Source organism: Hesperophylax consimilis, chromosome 1, assembly GCF_061612785.1.
Source record: "Hesperophylax consimilis isolate HC1 chromosome 1, BYU_Hcon_1.0, whole genome shotgun sequence".
In the NCBI taxonomy this organism is placed as follows: Eukaryota; Metazoa; Arthropoda; class Insecta; order Trichoptera; family Limnephilidae; genus Hesperophylax; species Hesperophylax consimilis.
The window spans coordinates 5,606,259-5,631,889 of NC_142836.1; the positions used below are offsets into that span (position 1 = coordinate 5,606,259).

The 25,631-nt window shown below is 34.0% G+C and overlaps 1 protein-coding gene across 3 annotated transcripts in view; it reads right to left on the reverse strand.

The window, feature by feature from the left end:
• RapGAP1 (Rap GTPase activating protein 1) overlaps positions 1-25,631 on the reverse strand; it is a 627,781-nt gene that overhangs the window by 299,694 nt on the left and 302,456 nt on the right. For 2 of the 3 annotated variants that reach the window (XM_089641530.1, XM_089641438.1), the window contains exon 1: positions 1,430-1,685. The exons of the other annotated variant lie outside the window; for it this stretch is intronic. In XM_089641530.1, coding sequence (XP_089497656.1) covers positions 1,430-1,512 — 83 coding nt within the window. In that variant the 5' untranslated portion in view covers positions 1,513-1,685. Of the gene's footprint in view, positions 1-1,429; positions 1,686-25,631 lie in introns of those variants that run through there. 3 annotated transcript variants of the gene reach the window in all.

Consider the following 25,631-nt stretch of genomic DNA (forward strand, 5'->3'; position numbering starts at 1 on the left):
TAACTGAGCGTATCAAATATAAAACTATCTAAATAAGTTTAATTAAATTCCCATTAATAATTGTTCACTGGTTTGAAGGAGACAACGGGACTTGAGCCAGGAATTAATAAACAAATAAAAACTACCTGTTTTCAATGGTCATAAATAACAAGAAGTAAGTAAGACAAGAAAAAATATGAAAGTATTAAAAGAATATATTTTACAAGTTTTGAAATAATCTTAAATACTTTTTTAAAATTAGCGTGTTAAAGGATACCACAAATTAAGATAAGATTGCTGAATTAATTTAAGATAACATTAAACTTAAAATTTACAAATAATAAAAATAAGGTGTCATTTCAACATTCTGTTCTTCCTGAAAGGTACTAAAAAGGCTGGCGTTTGGACAATATGAAAGATACGCTTATAATGTTGTCGCCACGTTAATTTTCCAAATATTTTGATAAGTATCGATGATAATGATAATTTTATTCATTGATAAAATTATTTTAAGTTTATCATTTGCCACATTCAATAGCTACCCATCACCCGTCGATGGTTTATCGAGAATCGGTCATGTGTCATGCATATTATCGAATAAAATAGGCTGGATTTACATAAATAATTACAGTCGCCAGCCATTAAGGCTGTGTAAAAATCTGATTCGAATCAACACTGCCACAAGAACAGGTTTCAGTAAGAATAATTTTAGCCAAAAATGGCCAATAAAAATTAACATGCGATACTTCCTGTGAATAAAATATATATCTATGATTCTGTGTTCATGGAGCATTAGAATGATTCTCAGAAAGATAAACAGAAATGCGAGAATTAAGAGAAGGATGTTCGGTTCAGGAGTTTGGTGAAGGAATTTAAGAATTATTTCTGTTTTATAATAATTTACTCTACCTGCGGAAGCTAAGCTATGTTACGATATGTATTGCTTCTGTACCTACTAAAAGCCGTTAGCGTTTAAACAAACAGAAATGTAGCAATTTAAGAATCCTATATTTTTCAAAACACAATATCAAAAAGTATGTCAGATTCGTTTTAAATATATTCTTGGAGGGATATTTAACGATTTGAGATTATTATAATTTGAAATTTTCAAAGCCAAAAGTATTATCGTGATTATTTTTTCGGTTATTATACCGCGTGTAAAGTGTTCATCACATCTGCCCTGATCCTCCTTCAATAGCCAACGCTTCGGACGCTGTAACGTTAACGTTGTAACTCTGTAACACTGTAGTGTCCATCACATCTGCCTTGATGGACACTTTAATGATGTCCGAAACGTTGGCTAATGGAGGAATCGCAACACGACATAATAACTTTTCGTATCATTGGTGTGTTTTCTATGGTCATCTCCAGGCAGATTATGCACTTTCGATATGAACATGGCGACAGTAAATTAGGTGTTAGATTTACATAAAAATAATGTTATACATACAGCAATTTCTTCATGTAACGTTTTCTTGCAGTGAGAAGTGTGTAAGTCTCCTTGCCGCCTCCTCCAGACGAGAAGTATTTCATCTTGCACTATCTCGAAGATGGGCGGTGTGGCACTTCCGATACTCTTGAGCAGAACACTTCTTTCCAGAGACTTTTCCCTGACTTCTTCATATCAATGTTGACACATGCGAGCATATGACGCACACAAATATATGATAAATACACAAATCATTTCTAAATTTGATGTTATAATATATTATTTCACTTTTATAGTTTTTTTTTATTATTTTATATTTAACCTAAAAAGCAGAAAAAAATATAAATCTAATTATATTGCTTCACGCAATTTTAAACGAGAACCATTATTGATAACACTATTGCATTGATTCTGAGAAAGCTTGTCATTCATTATTGAATGAATTCTTGGAAACATACGCTACTACCTTTGTATATCAGAAAACTAGTTTTAATACACTGTCACCTGCGTCTTACAATAAATATTTTACTCTCCTAGCTTTAATCTTATTTTGCACAAGGTTTTTAAAGGTTTAGCTCAAATTATCTAAACCAGACCTACCTGACCCAGAATTTAGACGTGATCAGAGCCAAGTAGTTGCTTATTTTAACCAACTAACCATCACGCCTTTTCTCCGCAGGGGTAGGCAGAGAGAACGGACCACCAAACGACTCGGTTTTGGCACGCACTCATTGCCTCATTCACATTACACATCGACTCATATATATACTCTACTATTATTCCGACTATTGACATGTCCCGACTCAAGTATCTGGTTAACTTGATCATGCAACGTCTTCTTCGCGCGTCCCTGACTTGTTTCATATATTTTCCTTCACAATTTTCTTCGCTCGTTCGCTCTATATGAGCGTCCAATTCTTATTTATTATACTTACGTCAGCCTTTTTTTTTTTTTTTTTTTTTTTAAGTCGGAGGCGGTTTACTTAAGTTCCCCGCGAGCACTTAGGCCATAGGCCCATTGTACTATCTCCCATTTTACCTCATTCCCTTGCCAGTAACCCGGTCCCTTTAATGAAGTTCACCAGGGCTGTCATTGGATATGTGGCGATGTCTTCTGGTTCCACACTGTGTCTTCCCAGGTATCTGAGCCTTATTCCCAGCAGAGCGGGACATTGGCACCATAGGTGAATTGGAGTCTCTTCCTCCTCTTCACATTTCCTACAGATGTTGGTGTTTTCCACTCCCAACAGTTGCATGTGTCTCCTGAGATGGCAGTGTCCCGTTAATAGTCCTACCAGTTCCCTCAGTGAGTTTCTGTCCATATCGAGTAGTTGCCTGGTTCGGTTAGGGTCCGGTCCGTTTATGAGTACTTTAGATTGCCTCATTCCGGGTGCCTTCTTCCATTCCTTCCAGTGTTGGGATTTGACCCACCTCTTGATATGTAGTTTGGTGTGGCAAGCTGCTACTCCTACGGCCGGCTCGGATCCCGCAAGTGGTGCTTTTGCCCCTTTCCTTGCTAGTTCGTCAGCCCGCTCGTTGCCCTCAATACCCTTATGTCCTGGTACCCAGAGCAGGGTTACTTTATTGATGGTCGCCAGTTCTATAAGGATAGTCCTGCATTCCATCACCAGTCTGGAGTCGCATCGGTTACTTTCCAGTGCCATTAAGGCCGCCTGGCTATCTGAACATATATTTATGTTCTTATTTCTGTACCCGATACTCATATTCTCCTGTGCGCAGGCTAAGATGGCTTTCATCTCAGCTTGAAACACAGTGCAGTGCATTCCTAGAGGTATACTGAGTTCCCTCTTAGATCCCTGTAGACAGACCCCGGCCCCTGTTCCTTCCTCCATCTTGGACCCATCTGTGAACCAGATTAGTTCCTGTTTGGAGTTTGGACCTGGGACCGAGTCCCATTCCTCCCTTGTGGGGTACGTTACTTTAAACAGCTGTCCGAAGAAGTATTCGGCTTGCTTGCCGTCCTGCTTCATCCCAGCCGTCGGACTAATTGCCCTCAGTCTTATTCCTATCTCCGTGTGACTGTTTCTGGGCAACTCTCCTCTCCATTGGCCATTGCAATGTAACCTGTAGGCTGCCGCCATCGCCGCCCCCTCTATTTCTATGTTTAGTGGGGGTAGGTTCAGCAGCACTCCCATGGCTAGTATTGGAGTGGTTCTCATGGCTCCTGTGATGCTTCTGCATGCAAGTCCCTGTATGTGATTGAGTGTGACCATCACTGTTTTCAGTGTTGTTCTCCTCCACCAGACCAGGGCTGCGTGCATGATCCTTGGTTTTACAACGGCTGTGTAAAGCCATTGCATCATTTTAGGTTTGAGACCCCACGTTCTGCCGCAGATTCGCCTAGTTGCCCACATCAGAGCACAGGCCTTTCTGCCTACAGTTTACGTCAGCCTTGCATTCTTTGCTGATCTCCACATTTCTCACTCGATCATACATGGTTTTACTACAAGTACTTCTTAAAGATCTCATTTCTACAGCATTCAGTCACTAGCATATTTTTATTCATATAATTTAATCATCATGTATAAGTAGGTATCTTCAGCTATCGATATCGTCGCCAATTCAAGTAAATGCATTTGAATGAACAGTGTGCATTGGCGTAGCACCACAGACTTGCAAGTTGTGGGTCGGGTTTGTATTCTCCTCGTGATGGTCTTACGAGTGCAAATGGTTCAACTAATGTAACGTTCAGTAACCATTCAAAATAGTAAGTTTATGGATGGTAAAGAAAATTTTTAACATTGCCGCTCAATGAAAGCCACATAACCTCAATGGATCATCATTGGGTTTGTACCCAGAGGTCGCGGGTTCAAATCATTATGGCTAAATAATTATTGTAGGAAATAAACAGTGCAAGATAGGTACCAGAATCGTTCTGGAGGGAGGCAACAATTCAGAATCGAAACATTGCGGTAATTAACTTTAGGCATGTTATAGTGACCATATTTAGGCACATTTTGGGCCTCCGTGGTGGAGGGATAATTAGGCTCTCGACTAGCAATCCGGAAATCACGGGTTTAAATCCCAGCGTGCGCAATTAAATGATTATTTATTAATTTGTGTTATTTCACAATTAATTCATTGAAAGTAATGTCGTAGTATATATATAGGTACGGCACGTTCCAGACTGGATGATACTCTCAATATTGCACTGGTGTAAGACCACCTCACAATTGAAACGTGGCTTGAAATGGTTTTAGCCGTATTTGTTGACTAGATCTGAATATCCAGGTAATTCCCCACACTACCAGCTTAACAACATACCTCTATTGGTAAAGCTATAGTCTCACCGGCTCCAGAAGGTTGGGAGAAGTTGGGAATCTTGTGCGGTATTCACATGATGAAAATGAAAAGGTTTGAATGGTCAGGTTGCCCTCCGCAATTCCTTCAACAGCAAAAATTCTCCAAGATAGAAAGCTATAGTTCCACTGACTCCAGGAAATTAGGTCTATTGTGTGGTATAATATAATTTAAAGGACTCCGCCTCATAGTTAGCGGTTTCGGATCTATACTCTTCCATGCAATACAACATGCAGCGGCTGTCTGAATTATCATAAACAGTACCTACGCATTGCTTGTTAAGTGCACGGGGAAATGGAGAACGGTTGGTCCGTGTAATTCTGCTTCCCGGGTAGCTTAACCGGGACATCGTGGGGCGGAATGCAAAATGCAATTATCGACCCAAAACGCCTGAGGCCGGAGAGAACTACAAAATTATGTGATTGCTTTAATTCTACGCTTCGGCTCGCAAGCCTCTCAATAGATCGCTATTTTACACTAGGAAATAGTAAAGTATCTAATGCGAGTAGTTAAAAAATTGATTAGATAATTTAGAAGCATTTGAAATCAGAAAATCCCTAAATAATAACTCTAGTATAATGAATAACCAAATTAATGTACCTCTTAGTGCTATTCTAGATATATTTCCAGTTAACCGCCCTGTTTTCCTGGAAATCCCGTAATTACCCCTTCCACTCTGTTCACCTCTCCCTCAAACACCAATTTTTTTTTGTGTAATTTTGTCAATATTTTCTATCGTAGATTAGTTTTTAATATTCTCCTGATGAAGAAAGGGTTCTTCCGAAACCTTTGAGTGTAAATAAAATTAAAGTGGTCAATAGCAAATTTGTATTTTTATTGTAATGTATTATTGCAACAGCTTGTACATGAATATTGTAATGTGTAACAAAACACACATGATATTGTTGAAATTTCTAGTTAATCAAGATATAAATCCCAACATTTTTAAGCCCTTGTTAGAGATTTCCGTTGTGTGGTTAACAAATTAAAGGTTTGATTGAAAAATGATGCCAAAGTCTTCAATTTGTATTAATGTCTCAAGAGTTGTCGATTGTTAATGATGCTGTGATTAAAGATAACAGGTTTTTTTATTCGAGGAAATTCGACTATTTAACGTTTTGAGTTATTTAAGTAAAGTCTGTTCTACAAATTTATAAGATCTACAAACTTATAAGTGTAATCGGTGCAATGTAAATAATAAACAAAATTTGATGGTACCCCTAGGAGCATCTTTTTCTTGAAGTCAAAGGCAAAATGTTCAAATCTTGAATTAGGAACAGTTTGATGATCTATCGAAATATTATTGAATATTCCTTAATATCGTACCTACTCGTTTAAATCTTTGAATAATTAATTAATAATAACCGTCTCCTTTACAAAGTTCATCATAAGTTTATTTTGAGATATTTGAAAGCTTTCAGTTACAATGAGAATTTTACTGTAAAATTACATTCAACACTTCAGCTTACTAAACATGTCAAATAGTCACCAACGAGACCGGAATGTAATATTTATAATCGAAAATATTTTTTTTTCCCATTTTTGATGTGAAACCGCAAGAGTCCCAACCGTGAGGCTTAAGGTAGTGATGAGGGGAAGGAGATGGGGAAAAGAGGATGGTGGGGAAGTACCTGGCTATTCAGATCTGGTCACCAAATACGGCCAAAGCCATTTCAAGCAACATTTCAATTCTGAATAGTGGTTTTACACCAGGGCGATACTGAGAGTATCTTCTACTTTGGAACGTGCCGCAAATATACTTTATATAAATTAAAGACTAATTTGAGAAACAAAACGAATTAATCAAATAAAATTTCCATGCGCGCGCCAGGATTTGAGCCCGCGACATCCAGATTGTTAGACGAGGGCCTTACACCTCGACCACGGAGGCAGTCGATACCGTCGTATCAACATAAACATTCTAATAATCCTTATAAAGTAATAAAAGGCTCAGTGGGCATGAAGGATGTAGTGGAACCTCAGTACTCGAAGACACTCCAGGATGTTCCTCGTAAAACAAAATATAAATCTTCTCCTCGTGGATAATTAACTCTTTTAAACTTCTTCGTGAACATAACCTCCAGTTGAAATTTCTAATGATCACTAAAACTGCAAAAGGTATTTCAATTACTAAACGTATCACCCAAAATAGAAACAAAAAAGAAATTATAAGGTGCCTTTACAGAGGACAAGTTTAGTTTTGATGACACGAGGAACTTGTAAAATTTTATACATTAGTAGCTGTACCCCTACCACGCGTTGCTGCGGCTCAGTCGGTCTGTGCAGATAGAGAAACAATAGAGCGTGTTGCTTTTGCGTTCAAGGGATGGCTGTGCTTTAAAAAAAACACCTGTTTTTACCTGTCACAGGTGACATCTATATAATAACTTATTCGAAATCTCAATTCTCCGGAAGTTTTTCACCGAATGCTTTGAAATTTTGACACAACTTTGACACAACTTTGACACAAAATTTGGACACAACTTTGACACAACTTTGACACAACTTTGACACAATTTTGACACAAAATTTTGACACAACTTTGCATTCGAATACCTATATTATTTAGATTCAAAACAGGTTTTTTTTAATGAAATAAATTAAAACACTTTGTTTTTACCACGATAATCTTTATTTTTTTTAAATCGACATGTTTCGAGAACGATGTTCTCGATTGGGGGGGAAGAGAGGTGGAAAGAGGAGGAGCTTAGAAGATCAAAGACCAAAAATTACAATGGAAATATGGTTGGGATAGGGTTATTCACAAAATTAATTTAATTATTATCATTTTGATTTGATCAATTTTATTATCATCAAATTAATTTTGTGAATAACCCTATCCTAAACATATTTCCATTTTAAATGTTTTGTCTTTGATCTTCTAAGCTCCTCCTCTTTCCACCTCTCTCCCCCCCTTACTTTCATTTCTACCCACGCCTTTTTCTATACTTGATAATTAGTTTTAGTACAATTTATGTCCTGATGAAGAGAACATCGTTCTCGAAACATGTCGATTTTTTTTTAAATAAAGATTATCGTGGTAAAAACAAAGTGTTTTAATTTATTTCATTAATAAAATGGTGCCACAAATTGAATTTGCAAAATTTGAAGAAATGTTTTTTTTAAACAGCGACATCTGTTGGACGTAAAAGCAACACGCGCTATTGTTTCTCTATCTGCACAGACAGAATACAGCCAGTAGAATCCATACAGCTAAAACTAATGTCAAACCTTGAAAAAACACAACTTTAGATAAGATAAACAAGACAATAGACACCACCTTATTTTGGCAAAAATGACCTTGATTACCAAATATCAACGCACCTTGGTGCGTTGATATTTGGTGCCCTCAGAGAGTAAAACTCCTGTCACGCGTTATAATAATTACACAGGAAAGCTTGTTTTCAGTCTTTTGTAAATTTAACATTAATATTATTGAATAAATAAAAGAAAAACAACAAATTAAACTTTACAATACAAATGGGTAGGGAGATATATGGCTACTAAAATTCTTTGTGAGTTAACGAAATGCACCTGAATTTGAAAACCATCACCAGATATCAGGAATTTGTTCTAGCACGTAATTAATAAAATATGACGATGTTACGTTATAACATGAGAAAAATGTATATAAGTTTTTTGTTGCTTTTTTTAAAAATATTTTTTGTATCCTTCTGCAATTCTCCCTCGATAATAATATTCACGGTGTCTTTTACAAATATTCTTACCGTGCAAAAAACATAGATAAGCAGATATTTACAATCTGTTACCTTCCAGTTAACATATTTGAGATGGTGTTTAAAATTATTATTACAAGATATTGGAATTCCATGGAAATGTACAATACCGACTTGGTAATGGCAAATAAGTTTATCACACGGATAGATAATAATTTACTGGAAGAATTCATTTTATCCTGTAGTGTACAATTATTGACTATTCCTTTTATGTTACAACTACTGGCGTGTACACGGCGTTACTGGGGATTATTCTTAGGAGATAAACATATACCACCGCAGAGTTTTCTGTAGGCCTTTTTAAAATATACAATTCCGTAGTACTTTATTTTGATGTATCTCATAAGATTTAGCCAGCGTTAACACCCGAAAATACTCTTTTTACGACTTGGTTACAAAACATTGACGTTTCTCTACTTTCTATAAATATAATATCCACGTATCATACATATAAACCATCCGGAAGAAATTCTCTAAATGATAGTGAAAACCCTATTAAAAGCAGTTGCGTAGTTTAGAAGAACTATGCGCACAAACAGACAGACGCGGATAGGGACTTTGTTTTATAATACAGGGTTTTCCAATAAGAGGTGTTATTTTGATATTCAATCGTAAAATATCAATGGTTTCGTTGCTTGTGTGGCACGTAGCGCCGTCTCGTTGAAAGTAAACGTTGTCCAGATCAATACCATCCAATTCCGAACATAAAAAATCATTAATCAACTCTCGATAGCGCAATCCATTCACCGTAACTGTTGCTCCAGCCTCAACGACTCCGCCGGACCATAAACCGCACCAAACAGTCAGACGTTGAGAATAAAGAGGCTTTTTAACAATAACTCTTGGGTTTTCCGAGCGTCAGATGCGACAATTTTGCTTGTTGACGAAGCCACCGAGGTGGAAATGGGCCTCATCACTCAAGATGATTTGCATTTGATTCCCTCAAGTGAATTTTAGTAATTTCAAAGTGTTGTTGAAGCGTTTATCGTTCCATCTTTATTAATGGCGTAGTTTCTACTTATCAAATGTCAAAAAATAACAGCTTCAAAAGTAACATCTACCGAAATAGCGGGCTATTCAAAATAACACCTCTTATTGGAAAACCCTGAACTTAGAGAAGAAGAGAAAACTATACAATTTCGTTTCATAGTAGAAACATTGTAAGTAAAAGAGTAAGAGTACTTAAATTACTTTGTATGTGGCATATATAAAAAAGCGAAACATGAATTTTGCATTATTTTGGAATGAAAACCGTGTGACAGTCCTAACCTAGAAACGCAACAAAGCAAAAAAGGCCGTAATGCGATGTTTATGACATGTGTCCAATTCAAAACCTTTTTGTGAAACGGAAATAAGACCACGTATGAAATAGCTTATATAGTGAAAAGCTACTAAAACCCAATAAATTCTCGATTAAAAGTGAATATAATGACCCACTACCGCGTGTGAACCCCGGCTGAATTTGAAAAATAAAAAATAAATATGAAAATAACTTCATTTAGCCGCATGAGGTGCTATTCGAGGCTTAAATGCATTTGAAATAAACTGCGCTTACCCTAAGGCTATGTAATAATTAATACATTTAAATGCAGTTGCATTCAACGATATTATGCCAAATCTAGTTATCTTCCCGGCGTACAAAATAATGTAGGTATACCAGGGTAGCCACATACCTGAAAATCCGCAAAAAGACCCAAATAAGAAATTTCCGGGTAACGATTGTTTTTTAACTCTTCTTCCGAGGGATATCGGGGAAATAGAATTCTCCCGATGAAGCTTGAGATCAACCGAATCCGGCCGACGTGGACAAAATAAATAACGTGGTTTTAAACAAAGAACTTTTTTATTTGTATATTGTTAAGCCAAACAGTGTTTGCTTTCTGCGATAATTTAAAATGATATTTTAAAAAAATGCCAAACAAACTAGGAAAAATATCCGATTTTTTGTTGTATTTCCCATGAAAACTCATTTCCAGGTAGAATCTCTACAATAAATGCAATATAATGCGAATAAAATTAAATGTTATCAGATAAATCTACACCTTTAGACCATCTTTAAAATATCATGGTAAATATTTGAAACAAACCTGATATTTAAAAGTTGATGTAGTGTCGATAAAGAGTTGTAGTTTCAAAACAACACAACAGATTTCGTTAGAGTGTATAGATTTAAGTTATTGATATTTAGTTTATGTAACATTAAGATTTCTCCGTAGGTGGCAGCAGTAAAGCCAGATGACAGAGACAACATGTCGGCCATACCCGAATGGTTAGCAGTAAAGCTGATGCTAGCCGATCTTCAGGCGAGCAGCTCAGTAGAAGTACCCCCAGTCAACAGAATAACGTAGAGCCTCGTACAGAATGGACATGCATTGTAAATATGTCACAATAATAAACCTACTCGTAATTATTGAAATCTGCCGATCATTGCAAATTAAGAAGAGAATTAACAGTACACCAAACTTTATAATTCATAAACAGGGAAATATGGAACGCATATTATTATTTACGGGTGTTGAATATTTTTATTTTTGTAATAAATGTAATGTTTTACGATCGCCATTCAGACCCGAGGGTGCATTGTATTCTAAATCAAAGGCTCTTTTATTGCCGATGTAGTGCCTGCGCTGAAGAGAATGCACATTTAAGGAACAATAGACTGTTTCAAACACTAAACAACACATAAATTATTGCGGATTGAATTACAAAAAATGCAGATGCGGAAAAAACTGATTAACGATTTTTTTCAACATACCTATGGGGTTGGTAATATAAATCCGGGTATGCTGTTCGATGTGTCTTGTTATACGCAGCATAAGAGACAAAAAATATGAATCTAGACGTTAAAGAGACACATCTAGTAGGACGGAGCAAATACGAAAGCTGGTACATCGTCCAGAGTTATTGAGCCCATAAGTGGATCAAAACAATCAAAATAAATCTAAATTGTGCAGAAGATCAAAGATAAACAAGTTGTCATCATTTTCTTGACCCAATTTATAACTTTCGATTTCTATGAAAATGAGTTTTCAATGCAATTCACAGTGAAAACTTTCCCGCGCTTTAAATACCAAAACAATTAACTTTCTTCCCTACACAATATGATAAATACAATAACGTACTATCTATGAACGTATGGTATATTACACGTTTTCCCTGTACTAGCTACCAACGCAACGTCGTCACTGGGAATCTGGCTCGCGATACCCGCGGCTGGAGGGTACCTACTTTAAATCACAATTCTTCTTTATTACTTTTATAGCCTCCGCCGTAAAATAACTTCAGTGTTTTATGGGAAAATACGGGGAAATTGCATCTTATTGTGCTGTTAGTTATGGCTTTCGGAACCCGAGCAATTATGTTTATTTATATTCCACGCAAGAAAGTGATAAAAAAGACGTATTAATTAGGTACGCGCAAAAACATTTGTAATTTAACCAATTATTGATGACATGGGTAAGTGTCATCATTCAGTTGCACCCAAGAGAGACCTGGAAGGCTTAAGTTCAAGGTCATCTTGGAACCAGCAGGATAAGTGATTACCCATCAATTATCAATTTAAGAAACCAGATAATGGCTCATGACGGGGACGATGTTGATCTGACCTAACATAACAGAACCTTTCCTAATACACCCAAATCTTTTCTCTATAAAGAGCCTTTGGATAAACTTGCTTTCAGCTAAACTCTTAGCCACAAAGCAAAGTTTTTTTATTGTTTCGTTTCACGCAAATGGCAGATGATACGTTGATGCTCCAAGGGCATAAGCAACTAAGTACAACGCAAATGAAAGCATGTAGCTCTAAAGATATTTTATCTATGGTAGATAGAACTAACTTGCTGGTACATTGCAAATGAACCATTATTGTTCTAAGAATAAATGTAGGATTATTATTTTGTTGCATTTGCGAACTTACATAGAACTTGGATCTATTTTAGATAGGGTTTTAAAGATAATAAAACGCAAGAATTTTGATACAAAAAGTCAATTTTTGCCAAAATATAAGACGGAATCATGTTGTTCCAAGGGCACGAAAAATCATAAGTTTGAGTGTATCATAAGCGTTGGTTTACCAATGAAGCGTTGCGGTTTCAAGCCAATCTTAGTTCTCCACCATTCAACAAGCATCATTTTCCCCTTATAATGATGGAAATAGAGAGAATTGAAATACTCTCAGATTATTGGTAAAAGAAGTTGTTTGTTTTGAATAAAAAATATTTAAAAAAAAATATTGTATCTCCAGTTATATTAAAAGACGACAAATGTTTTGTTAGTGTCGTTTAACTTGTAGAATTTTGGTTCTTGTTTTAGTACTTTCTTAAAATGACTATAATTGACTACTAACTGACTTCTCGTCATAGAAATAAGTTGGTATAATAATTGATTGACCGTTTAAATTTCTAACTTTTAAATGGCGGCCCGTACCTTAAGTACCCAAAAGATACGTTAAAACCTACCTTGTTATTGAAGTTAAGAGTCATCGTTAAATTAATATGCCCAGATAAACAGGCCCAAGCAGGTGTATGCGGCACATTATAAGCGAATAACATGAATAGGTACTATGTACTACCAAGCCAATCCTGTTACAGCCATGTCCACTGACCACTTCGTATCGAAACAATTATTTTCAGTATTTTTAAATGTAATTTTAAAGCGAGCAAGTAGCACGGCCGGAATTGTGCCCATTGCGGGGTGTTAAAGGTTACCTGTATTAGGAAAGCAGAGAACAGCGACAGGTAGGTGGCGGTGGTAACAAGAACGTGGTGCACGACGAAACTGGCGATAAATTCATTACAAGCACTCTCGAATGCGTGAGGAACAAATCAATACCGGGAAGCCAGGATACCAGGGAATCCTATAGTAATGGGCTCGTGACCAGGAGGAAGAGAACCAATGCTGGCTAAATGTGTAGCACTGCAAATCTACAAGGATCAGAAAAACTCTGGGAGTTAAGGCAGGTTAAAGGTGGGCTTTCGTCTGGATTTAGTTAGAATTTTCCGAACTTGGCAATACTGTTGAATTTATCTGTGGTCTAGGATGTCAAATTTAAGCCGGAGAAGGATCTTTTAGTCAACATTTTTACTGTTTTCGTCAGGGCTTGACTTCGTGGCAATAAAAGTAATAAAATTACTGTTCCGATGCTTATTCTTTAATGGAATAGAAGCTGTTGTTTAGAGTGGATAAATGTCTTTTGAATCTGCCTTTATCATTGAATAATTATTATAAATCTCAGAATATAATGGTAATGTATATTTATAATAATATCACTTAAAAAAAACTGTGGCGTTAATTTACTGATAACTTTAATTTTGTTACATAAACTTTATCTACTCATGAAAATATGGGTTTGTAATTTGATAACACATTTCATGAATTCCTTCTATAGTAATTTTATGTGAACATCCTCAATACCACTACATGCTATTTAAAGGTTGTTGATATCATAACCTAGTAATAAAATATACTACTATAAAATCAACAAAACGTGTGTTCGGTGACAGACCCTGAGGCACACCACCAAAACTGTTTTGAAAAATACGGATTAGGAACAGGAAGTTGCTCCTTTCTGTCAAATGTATAAAACGATTGGGACGTGTCGTGCGTGACACTATGTTTACAGAGACTTAGAGCTTCAGATATTCCAAAACTAATCACGTCACTTCGTTATTATGAAATGTCAAATCGGGTGTAAAAAGAGAGCTTAGTAAAGAAAGAAAATTAATAAGCCTTTAAAAAAATAATATTTTAAAAATTTGTTTAGTTTGTAATTTATAATCGCTTTAAACTGTCTGTAGGTTGATACAACTTTAAAAGAAAGATGAAGACAAAAAAGAACAAGAAAATTGTGATTTTGAAATTTTGTTAAAGAACTGTTAAGCATAAAAATTAAGACAAATACTGAAAAGTTAAAACTTTGAGATAAAGCAAATTATATATAGGATTAAAATGTAAAAAATTTAGAAGCGCGTATTTTAGTTCTGCTGGTTTTTTGACCCTGTGGAGGTATTAGCACAATTAGCAGCAGTTCCAACATTCAATTGAAGCAAATTATACATAGGATAAAAGAGTTAACAATGTAGTAACGTATTTTTTAGTTTTGCTAGTCTTTTGACCCTTTGCAGGTACTATCACAAAGCAGCAGTTCCAACTTTCAGATAAAGCAAATTACACGTAGGATAAAAAAGTACAAAATTTTAGGAGCGTTTTTTTTAAATTCTGCTTGTTGTTTTACCCTTTGGAGGAATTATCACAAAAGCAGAAGTTGTTAATTAAGAAATTAATTATGTAATAAGAAAATCAAAGGCAACGATTAATGGGTTATTTTATTCGTTCGGGGTTTAGAGTTTACAAGTTTAGCGCGGCAGTGAAAAGAACAAATAATAATATTAGCCCTGAACTCCTGTTAATGGTGGCATCACGCGGCCGCCTCCGAACCCTTTGTAATTCCCTTTTCTAGAGAATCACGAAGAAAGAGTTCGTGGTGAAACGTCAACTCATCAAAAACATTAATTAATCTCTGTTACTTACAATTCTGCCAGTGGAATAGGCAGCTCCGTTGCGATCCTCATTTATCTCCTTAAACTTTAATACAATATTATATTATAATACAGCGCGCTGCGGTCTTCGCGCAATTTGAACCGAGCAAACTCAGTAAACCATGCAAAAGAGTCAGGAAAATTCACCGGTTGAGCGAAACTAAAAACAAAACTCTAAATAAGTTTATCTAATTTCTCCATTCGTTTGACGTTGATTTGTACAACAAACAAATGATGCAAATTATGTGAATCGGTAGTAGATAAAATACGCCTCTTCATTGGAGATTTCATTATGACAAACTTGTGCCAGATATTAAATTATACAGTCAATTCAAGCAATAAAAATTAAAGCAAAACTGAATGCTTTGGCGATAATTTTTTTATGACAATGAATTTTGTATGGCACATTACAGATTGGTTTCCGTTCATGGGTCTGCCATGTCGATTTGCCCGCTGTGCAAGAGATACGATCATTGCACATTTGTAATGTTTAATATGACTAATTCGTCAATTGAGCGGCATAAACTAATGATCAATACATTTTAATTGATGGTGCTGCGATGACTCGATAATATATCATTGTTCTGCTTAGGTTATTAACGAAGTACAATTTAATGGGCAGATATTTAAGAAACAATAATGTTTTCAAAATACACGTGTTTTATTGTTATGGCGCTTGTTATGTATATCCTCTTAAAGGCGTTTACCCAAAATGGATTTGTGAACATGATGTTCATTGTTATTGAATTAGTTAAATTTTTACTGAATTCGCGAAAACAATGCCCATGTCAAGTATATTATAAGAAGATGAAGCCTTCTTATCGGTGATCAAAACTAATGGTTTGATAGAATGCTATTAATAACTATCATGAACCAACAAGAACAAATCAATAAAATCAAACTTTTTTTCAAAAAAAACTTATATTAAAAAAATATATGGATATATTATATTTATATTTTACACATAACATTGAATCACTGAAGTAAGAATCGTGGCTCCCTTATCAGGCACAAGAGCTCCTCTTTTCTGATAAGGTATACATGAGCAATTATGTACCTAAATATTATATTTTACAAAAAAATGTATGTATTAATGTAACTATGATCTATATTCAAATAATAAAAAATAAAAAAATCTAAGATTTAGTCTTATGGACTTAGATAACGAAGCTAGCATAGTGAATATAATGAAGTGCTGGATACCGCTATGTCCAGGTATTTTGATGGTGGTTGGCAATTAGTTGGCAACATGTAAACGTTTGAAGTTAATTTTTAATGGGTTAAATAGAGTCGTTTAACGCAGAGGTTATTGAAATGTATTTTCCAGAGAAAGAAGAACGCTTAAAACATACGTTTTTTTACTACTGGGAACATTTAAAACAGACATTACATTAGATCAATCTCTAACACAGGGATAACAAATCTATTTATTTAAGTGTTTCAAAGAATATGGACAAATATTCACATTTTAATGTCAAATAAGTAATTAAAACTAAAAAGAATTTGATGTGCGATTTACAAATTTAGGTTTAGTGACTGAGCGTAGGTAGCTAAGTCCTGTTTTAACTCGCATGTTTTGCGTTTTGTATGTCTGTAAATTTGTTTGTACGTCATCCGCTGTTTTAAGGGTTCAGAAAATATTATTTTTTAAACGTGAAATCGTCGTGTTTATTTGGACTTTCTTATTCGCATTTTTTTCAACATTATAGTATCTACCTAACTGGCTAAAACTTTTGAAAAAAGAATTCTCATTGAAATAGTGACGTTTATTGGTCAAATTATGAACATAGTTCCCAATTTGAAATATTTTAAAAATGTTACACGTGTAGGTAAGAATTTATAAATTTTTAAAGAACTATTCTTGTCTCTTGCCACATAAAAATCCCGATCCCACGTTTTCCGGACGAGCTTTGTACTAAGGAAAATTGGTTTCGGCATACGAGTGACACTTTATTATTATTATTGTCACCGGTTCGTATCGTTGAATGAATCTGCCAGCCTGATTTAGGGCTCGGAATAACAAAAAGCATCGCTGGCAATTACGTCCATCAGCTCGCCGGGGCTTTAACGGTGATAGGCATTGTTTGAACCAATCGATTTGTCTCGCTCGTGACTCATGGTGGGGCTATCTGAGCTACGTATCTCAATGGTAGGAACTAGTATCACCACACTAGGAATATCTTGATCGCTGTTATACAATAAACAAGATTGGACTTTACCACATCGAAAATGACACCAATCCGGCGGGAAGGGTAGTTCTACCTTGTACGCCGGTCCTACTTGAATGGCTGTAAAAGCGTTGCTGTCCGATAAATTCTATATAAATATTACAAACCAATCATTTTGTCAGAGTCCCAACTATAAATATGTAAATGTATAAACAATGTGATACAAGTCTGCCATTTTCTTATCTGCTCGTCTCTTTTGTGGAAGAATATTTTAATCAAAAGGAAACTATACTAAACCTGTAGAATGGGTAATAAATCTCACACTATGGCACTGGAGATACGGAAATCGTTATTATTTTTGTAATGACTTCTGCGAAAGTGAAAACCCAATTTTTTTTTAATGTAATAAAATACATACATTTTTACACATAAAACATTACTAAATGGCTCAAAACTGACCTACAGAAAGTACTTTTAGACTTGGGGATAGTGACCACCATGCAAAAAAAAAATCGAATATTACATTATTTTTAAAGATATAATCCATTTTTAAAACGGGATCTACTTTCGCCTGCTTGAAATGTGAACATGTTGTTTTCTTAGTTAGTAAAATAACACCGAACCGAGAATTAGTAGTTAAATTTATTCCGACTTTCGCAACATTTTTGGTTATGATTTACGTAAATAATATCATGTCTTCACAATGGTTTCATAATTTACGATAACGGAGTAAATTCTCAAAACAGTTGCTCTAAATATTATCTTTTGTTTTATCAAAATATTATGATGCATCGGAGCGGAGAACAAATCGATGAGCCGATTACTTGATCCGATTTTATTCGCACTGGTGAATCATTCACCTAGTGTTTTCTGTACCAATGCCAGGTCGGTTAATAATTCCAATCGGACAATCTAGATGTGAATAAGACTAGGAAATCTAACCGTTTTGATACGCACGAAATACAGATCACAGAACCGTTTCTTCCGGAGTTTTCTCTTTTAGCGATAGGTATAAACACAAACCCGCTGGGGACATTTAGTATCGCAGCCAACAGAGACACGAAGAAAGACAGTTTACCAGAAAAATACACAAGAAAGGCGAGACGTCAAACGATCTATTAATCTTATTTTTGGAATCAATTAATGAGTAAAACCTTAATTTGTAATATTAAATCATTGAATCTATTCCTGTCGGTCATATTTAACTGTATCATACTTCGAATAAGAACTACCAACACCATATTCATTTTCTTAACGCATATTTTTATTTGCTGCTATCATTATCTGTTCATGCAAGATTCTTCCCGAACTAAATGCAATCTATATGTATAGTGTATTGGATAAATATATCCATTTTTATTTTTAATGTGCGACATCTATTGACTTTTCTACAAGTTCAGGAAGAATTTTTTTTCCGAATAATTTAAAATAAACTCTAATCATCGAAGACAGTACTAACAAAGCTCCGGCAAGTCCTGGGTTCAATTCCTAGATGCGACATAATCTTTTTCTAATTTTTCTGTGTCCAATTTTCGTTTGAGAGTAGTTAATATTGTCTTCAATGACAACTACATTAAATATAAACATTTTTCATCTACAATATGTTTTTTGCCAACGGATACACACTTCAAAAGCACGTCACATATCAACTAAATAACTAACGGCTTGTCAAGCAGGGGTGAGCAGAGAGCATGAAACACAACTCTGTCTTGATACAAAATCCTCGTTTCATTCACAAAAACTTTCTCGATTCTTAACATACAGCTCATAAATCTGATGCATTTGATGGTGTAATATCTTCCTGCGGCGTCTCCTACTGTACCATCGTATTAAAAAAACATCAATAGAAAATGACGTATTTAATCTCAATGCAATCCAACTGAGGTTTAGCAGCTTGCACCAATTATTCTGTATTCATGAATCTGCTCAAAGTTGCGATCATTGTTATGAGTTAAGCTGAACGCAACACACAGAAAACAACTCATTAATTTACCGTAATGAGGAATGACGTAAAACGAATAAACGCACAAATATCCTGTGGTTGATTTGCGCAAGTAATTAATTGCACATCAATTGAGAAAGGGGCAAAGTGTCTAATCACCTACAATGACAAAATTGATAAGTTATCAAAATGACAATTTAACACACCTTTAAAAAGTGATATAAAGTCATGAAAAGTGATGAAACAAAAACTAGATTAAATCGGTTACGTAAGTAAGGTTTATTTGTTAGTTTTTTTTCATCGCTTTTATTGACTTAGTATCACTTTTTAAAGGTGTGATGAATTGCCATTGTGCTGAGTTGTAATGGAATGGACAAAATTGTACAAGAGACAAACAAATCTACAAAAGATTATTTCGTCGTGAAAAGATTATTTTGTCAATACATAACAAAAGGTACTTGGATTTAGCTTATAATAACAAAAGATTATTTACAATCACGAATCTTGTTATTTATGTAATTGATAGCAAAAAGATAATCATTTACTTATAGGTGTAGCAAATTCCAGTTTTTCTGTCGTCAATTTGCACTATTATTGTAAACGGAGAAAATTGAGTATAGCTAATTTATTAAACTAATGTTAAAAACGTGATTGTAATCCATTTCCTAGTAAAATATTAGTCCATTCAGAATATATGGGAGCACGTGTTCAAGCAGGTGCACCTTTCGAAATGCGACAATATTACAATTTTTATGACCACGTTTTGCGATATCCTAATAACATATATTTTGTATTTTACCGACAGTTTTTATAGGAAACCTGTCAATTGCATATGGAATGCGAATAATTTTAACCGATTTTTAAAAATTGCATAATTTTATATCAGTAAGTTTTGTAAGTGTAATAGTATATACTGTAAGTAATAAGGATGTAATAAGCCAAATTTATAAGTGTTAACTTTGATGAATTTAAAAACTTTGTAAAATGTGAATTTCAACTAAACGAAAGGAATTTAACGTTTGATTAATGAATTAAAAATAACTACGTTCATTATTTGCTCACTCTAATTGGCTCTTATTTACGGCAAATAAATGCAATTACGTTAAGCGGCCTGTAAAACAACAATTAATATTGCAAAGTAATTGAATTAATAAACGTAATCAGTTGTGTCCTTGACGCATAGAGGAAGGAGCGTCAGTGAGAGAAACGCCGGATTTCTACTCCAACGATGACGTAGTGAAACTATTAAAGGTCAATTTACTGCCTGGAAATAATAATAAAATCAAAATAAAATAAATCAATAGAGGACAAAGTCAAACTGTTTAAGAATTTTTCTTTTCATATTTATTAAAAATACAAAAAAAAAATGATAGTGATTAATACTCCTTTTTGAACATGATTAATCGAAATAAAATATTACCTTTATAAAATCTTTTGATACCAGAAATTAATAATATTATGTTTCTAGAAACGAATCCAAAGTTCAACTGGAAATTTCCAATATTGACCCTTTTTAAATACACGTATTTGAATTTCACTGTTTTCGGTAATAAATGAATGTAAATCTTGGAAACAACCAGTCAACCATTTTTTTTTAATTTTAAAAGCCATTTTAAAAAAAATGTAATATTTTGTAATGTATTAAATAGAGTAAAAAAAACAATGTTCTTAGGGGGCTGATTTTTTCTTTAATAATTGTCATGATTGTATTACTGTAATTCTTCTGCTCATTATTGTATAATGACTCGTGAAATATCGTTGTTATTTGTTATTTCACCCTTATCGACAGGTTACTGAGAGCAGAAACAGGTTAGAGAAAGCAGATTGTAAATAATTACATGGTAATTATTATTAACTAGCGCACACCCGTGGAAAATCACGTAGTAGTGTATTCTAATTTTACTATATCGCTTGTCCGAATTCTTTACATAATCAATTTTGAAATTACACGATGCAAAACTATGCGAGGTAAAACTCGAACTCTCCAAGACTTTGGAGGGTTTCGGAACTGTGGAAATAAAATAATTTGTACTTTGCTAATTCGTAGTTATTGTTATTTCGCTGTTAGTATAACGTGCGGTCTACCGGAACATATACTCTAAAGCGTGCGGAATACCTGTAAATGTACGCAACGTGCGGTCAGCCGGCACAACTATCATCATTATGCTAATGAACAACATAATATCTTACCTAAACTAGCTTAGAGATGTTCTGAGACATTAACACTTTGCAATGTGGTCAGAGATGTGCAAAATGGGTACCCAAAACCATTTGAAATGCAAAATGGAAATGGGTCAGAACTTTTCCATTTGAAAATGCAAAATGCAAAATGGTTTTTAGAAAAGCATTTCAAATGCAAAATGCAAAACACCTATTTTCAAAATGCATTGAAAATGCAAAATGGTTTCTCAGGTCAAACAATTAAAATAATTATAGAATTTTTAAACAATTTTGTCATTTAATAATGGACATCAATGTAGAACAAACATATTACATGATGGTAAATCCACACCACGACTACAGATTATGAAACAACAAAAAAATTTGCGCGGGACTAATGTTGCCAACGTAAAAACATAGAAACTGCTATCTAACATTTAATATTACAGCATCATGGCCCCATGTTCAGTATTTGAATCAGTATTTTTTGTAATGGTATCACTCAATTGCCAGGGCTCCTACCAGGGAGCAACTTGACAAATGTAAATTATCTCTCATAGCGAGGTTGAGGACCGACTGATATTTGGGTCTTATGAAAAAAAGATGAGTGGAGATAGTAGGAAGAATGTTGCAAACAAGCATTTAAAATGGAAAATGCATTGAAAAAAGCATTTAAAATGCAAAATGCAAAATGGTTTTCAGAAAAGCATTTAAAATGCAAAATGGAAAATACCCATTTTGCATTTTGCATTTCCATTTGAAATGGATTTATTTGAAATAAAGCACATCTCTGAATGTGGTCTACTAACGAATATTTATTATCCACGTGATTACCACATATCACATCCTTAAAACTCCGTAGTAAGCGGTCACAAAGAAGAAGAAAATGGTTTCAAATTGAGATACTTAAATACGAATGTTAGAGGGAGCACGTTCATATGAAAAACACGATTACAATTAATCACCGAAGAAGAAGATAATACTGATAAATCTAAACGAAACACGAAACAGAACAAGACAAATAAAAAAAAATGGTAACGGTCTCAACTGTGAATCAAACCCAGGATCTCTGTCTTACCGAGACAACGCTTCTAACTACTCGGCCTTTTGGACCTAATTATTTTACGCCATTTTTGTCGATCTCATATTTCAAATTCAAAATTAACAGCATTATCTTAAGCAAATTTTTCCAGTTAAGATCGTTACCTTTTTATTTTTCTTTGTCTTGTTCTATTTCGAGTTTCGTTTAGTTTTATTTATATTGTCTTCTTCTTCAATGATATATTACATTGATGGGTATAGCCATGAAAAGTTATTCCAATAAAATTGACTATTATTATTTATTTTTTAACGTTTGAATGTATTTAGTTTTTATAAATTTTACAAATATTTATTAATTATGTTATTGTAGTGTTTCTGGTGTTTACTAAACTTTATATTGAAGCTCTAGGCTCGTTAGATGATTGAAACTCTGATGGTTCTTTTACAGATTTATTAGGATAAATGCTATTTACAACCAAGCTAGCGGTTCGGAAGGGCTCGGCCTTCCCGAGCAGTTCCGAACCGCCTGTTCAGTGTTGCTAGATACTGCAGTTATTTTTAAAATAGAGCAAAATCTCATAAAAGTAGCTTTAAAGAAACACTGATTTTTTTCATACCTATATATAAAATGTTACATAACGTGCTTTGCAATTTTTATCTATAAAGGGAATTTCATATAATAACTTTTTCAGCTCGAAAAATGTATAGAGATTGTCTTAAAAATAACATATGTTCTTAAAACTTAGTGTTCAGGGGAATTATATTCAGTATTTGAAATTCGGTAGGAATTCGGATTGCGAGATCTTAAATCATTATACCATTGCATTTTATATTGATACTTTTGAAAGTACGGTACGCTGTACGTTATTAAAAAATTGAAAACGTGGAGCAATTTGAAGACACAAGATTATAAAAATGAGATTCTCCAAGCAACACGAGCATCGTCCAAGATACTGCATGTTTTTTTAAAAATATTTTTTATCTATTCTATGACCCGCGGGAGTGTGAACGAAACACTCGTCGTGTAATTACGAACTCAGTATGTAAATTCAAGTAATCACAATGATATAAACTAAACTCACAACTCAGAATCCAATCAGTGCAGTCATTAAGGCCAGATGTAATTCGGAATGATGGACTTTAAACATCGAAGTATCCAAGACTTGATTTGATATTTAATTCGACTACCGAGATCTACTACCGATTTGAAATTTGGTGTAAATGGGAAAAAATAAACCAATTTGAAAATGGGTAAATTTAAATTCATTTCCTGTATCACATTCCCATACCCGCTAGATTTAGATAGCGTGTCATAATGGAATCTTAGTATTTTTTTAAATGCTCCCCCTCGAATCACAAATACACTGATTTCCACGAATAACAAAGAAAATTGTATGAAAAGTTTATAGAGCTTGATACATAAAAAATGGTTCGCACGTGTTGATGTATTTTAATTGAAAGAAATAAAAATGGGAGTTTTGTAGGTGGGTGGACATTGGATTTTTATGAAGAAGATATTGAAAAAATTCCGCGAACTTTTTTCATAAAACTTATATAATATTCGCTTTTTTACGTGAATAAAATTAAAATATTTTATCCAAGTCAATACATACAGTCGGGCAGAGTTTTAATAATATTCAAGAATTAAATTACGAGCTAAAATTATAATCCTATATCGAGATCTGGAAATAATCGAGGATCGTGTGACAGAACTTCTATGCATATTGATGGTACAAAATAATATATTACTTCGAAGGATAAGTCGTGTGGCGTTCTCTATATTCTTCCTACTCCTACGCTGACAGGCCGATAGTTCCAACTACATTTACATAGAAGAATACCGAATAATAAAGGATTTCTATTTTCGAACTAAGAGTCGTTTTTATGAACAAACTCAAAAAGAAACAGAAAAAATAAATAAAAAAGTGCATATATTAAAACTGAGTTTTTTCTATGTTTTTTGTTTTGAAACTTTTGGTTTAGCCTTTCTAACTTTGTAAGATAAAAAGTGTTTTCATAAAAAATATTAGAAATTGTTATCATAAGTATCTTTTACAATTTTTTGTAAGATTTGTTCAGCCGCTCCATTTTTTTGTAATAAATCTTTTACCAAAAACATAATCGTGAAAAATAATCAATCTTAAAAGCATTGGTTAATACTTCAGGTATTTCACATGAATTCGGAATGTGGGTATGTTGAATTTAAGACGAGACAATACGACGTAAGTGTAGCAGCTGTGCACAAAAATATGCGACGTGCGACATGATGTATTGCATAGACCTGCAGTTGAATTCGCCATATCAAATCTCTAAAATAAAGTGGGAATGTTAACGACATAAGTGATGAAGTCGTGTAAAAAGAATAATCGGCGCGCGGCCCGGCGTAATGGACGGACCTACGATTGACTTTGCCCTAGCAAGCCTAGGAAATAGATCTTTTCATGGGGTCTATTTTAATTATTTCTGATGAACGTACTACTAACATTTCAAATGTTTCTAGAGGGATCCATTAGGAAGTTATTTATTCCTCGTCTATAAAAATAAAATCTGGTGCTTACCGCTAATTTTATAGTTGACAAAAGTTTAATAAAATAATTTTCAATCCGTTTTACATAAAATATTTTAATGGTAAGGTCCTGTAAATAACTTAAATTCATCAGAAGTAGTTAAAATGTGAGTTATTGGAATATTGTGTCGCCTTAAGTGAATAAAAACATGATAACAATAAATGATTGCGTACAGTCGTTACTCTCGCAATGATGTACAAATGATGCTAATTATTTTTTGATATTTTCTAAATAATCAAAATGGACATTTATATATTTACAATGTTATTCATTAGGTAACAAAAGATCTCGTTACATTGATTGTTGATATTTTGTGCAATGAGTATAACTATTATGTTAAATTGCAATACATGACAATTTTACTATTGCTAATATTTGAAATATAAATATTGATTATATTTATATTTTCGCTGTTAATAATATCATCAAATTCTATTTTACTAAGATTAAAAATATATAAAAAAATAAACAAGAGAAGTGTACCATTCTGAACATATGTGAGATTTCTGTGTATTTTTCGAGGTCAGATAAATAAAAATGAAATCTGTTTATAATGTTTAACAAAGTGGAACTAAACTAATCAACATGGTGTGAAAATATACATTGATTGTATCATCAAAACAAAAATTATGTAAAAAAGTAATTTAACGTACAAAAGATTTCAATGCGAGTATTGGCTAATTTAAAAAAATGTTATTGTAAGTAAGCACCTACTTGTGGATATAAAATAATAGTGTGCATCGTGGACCCG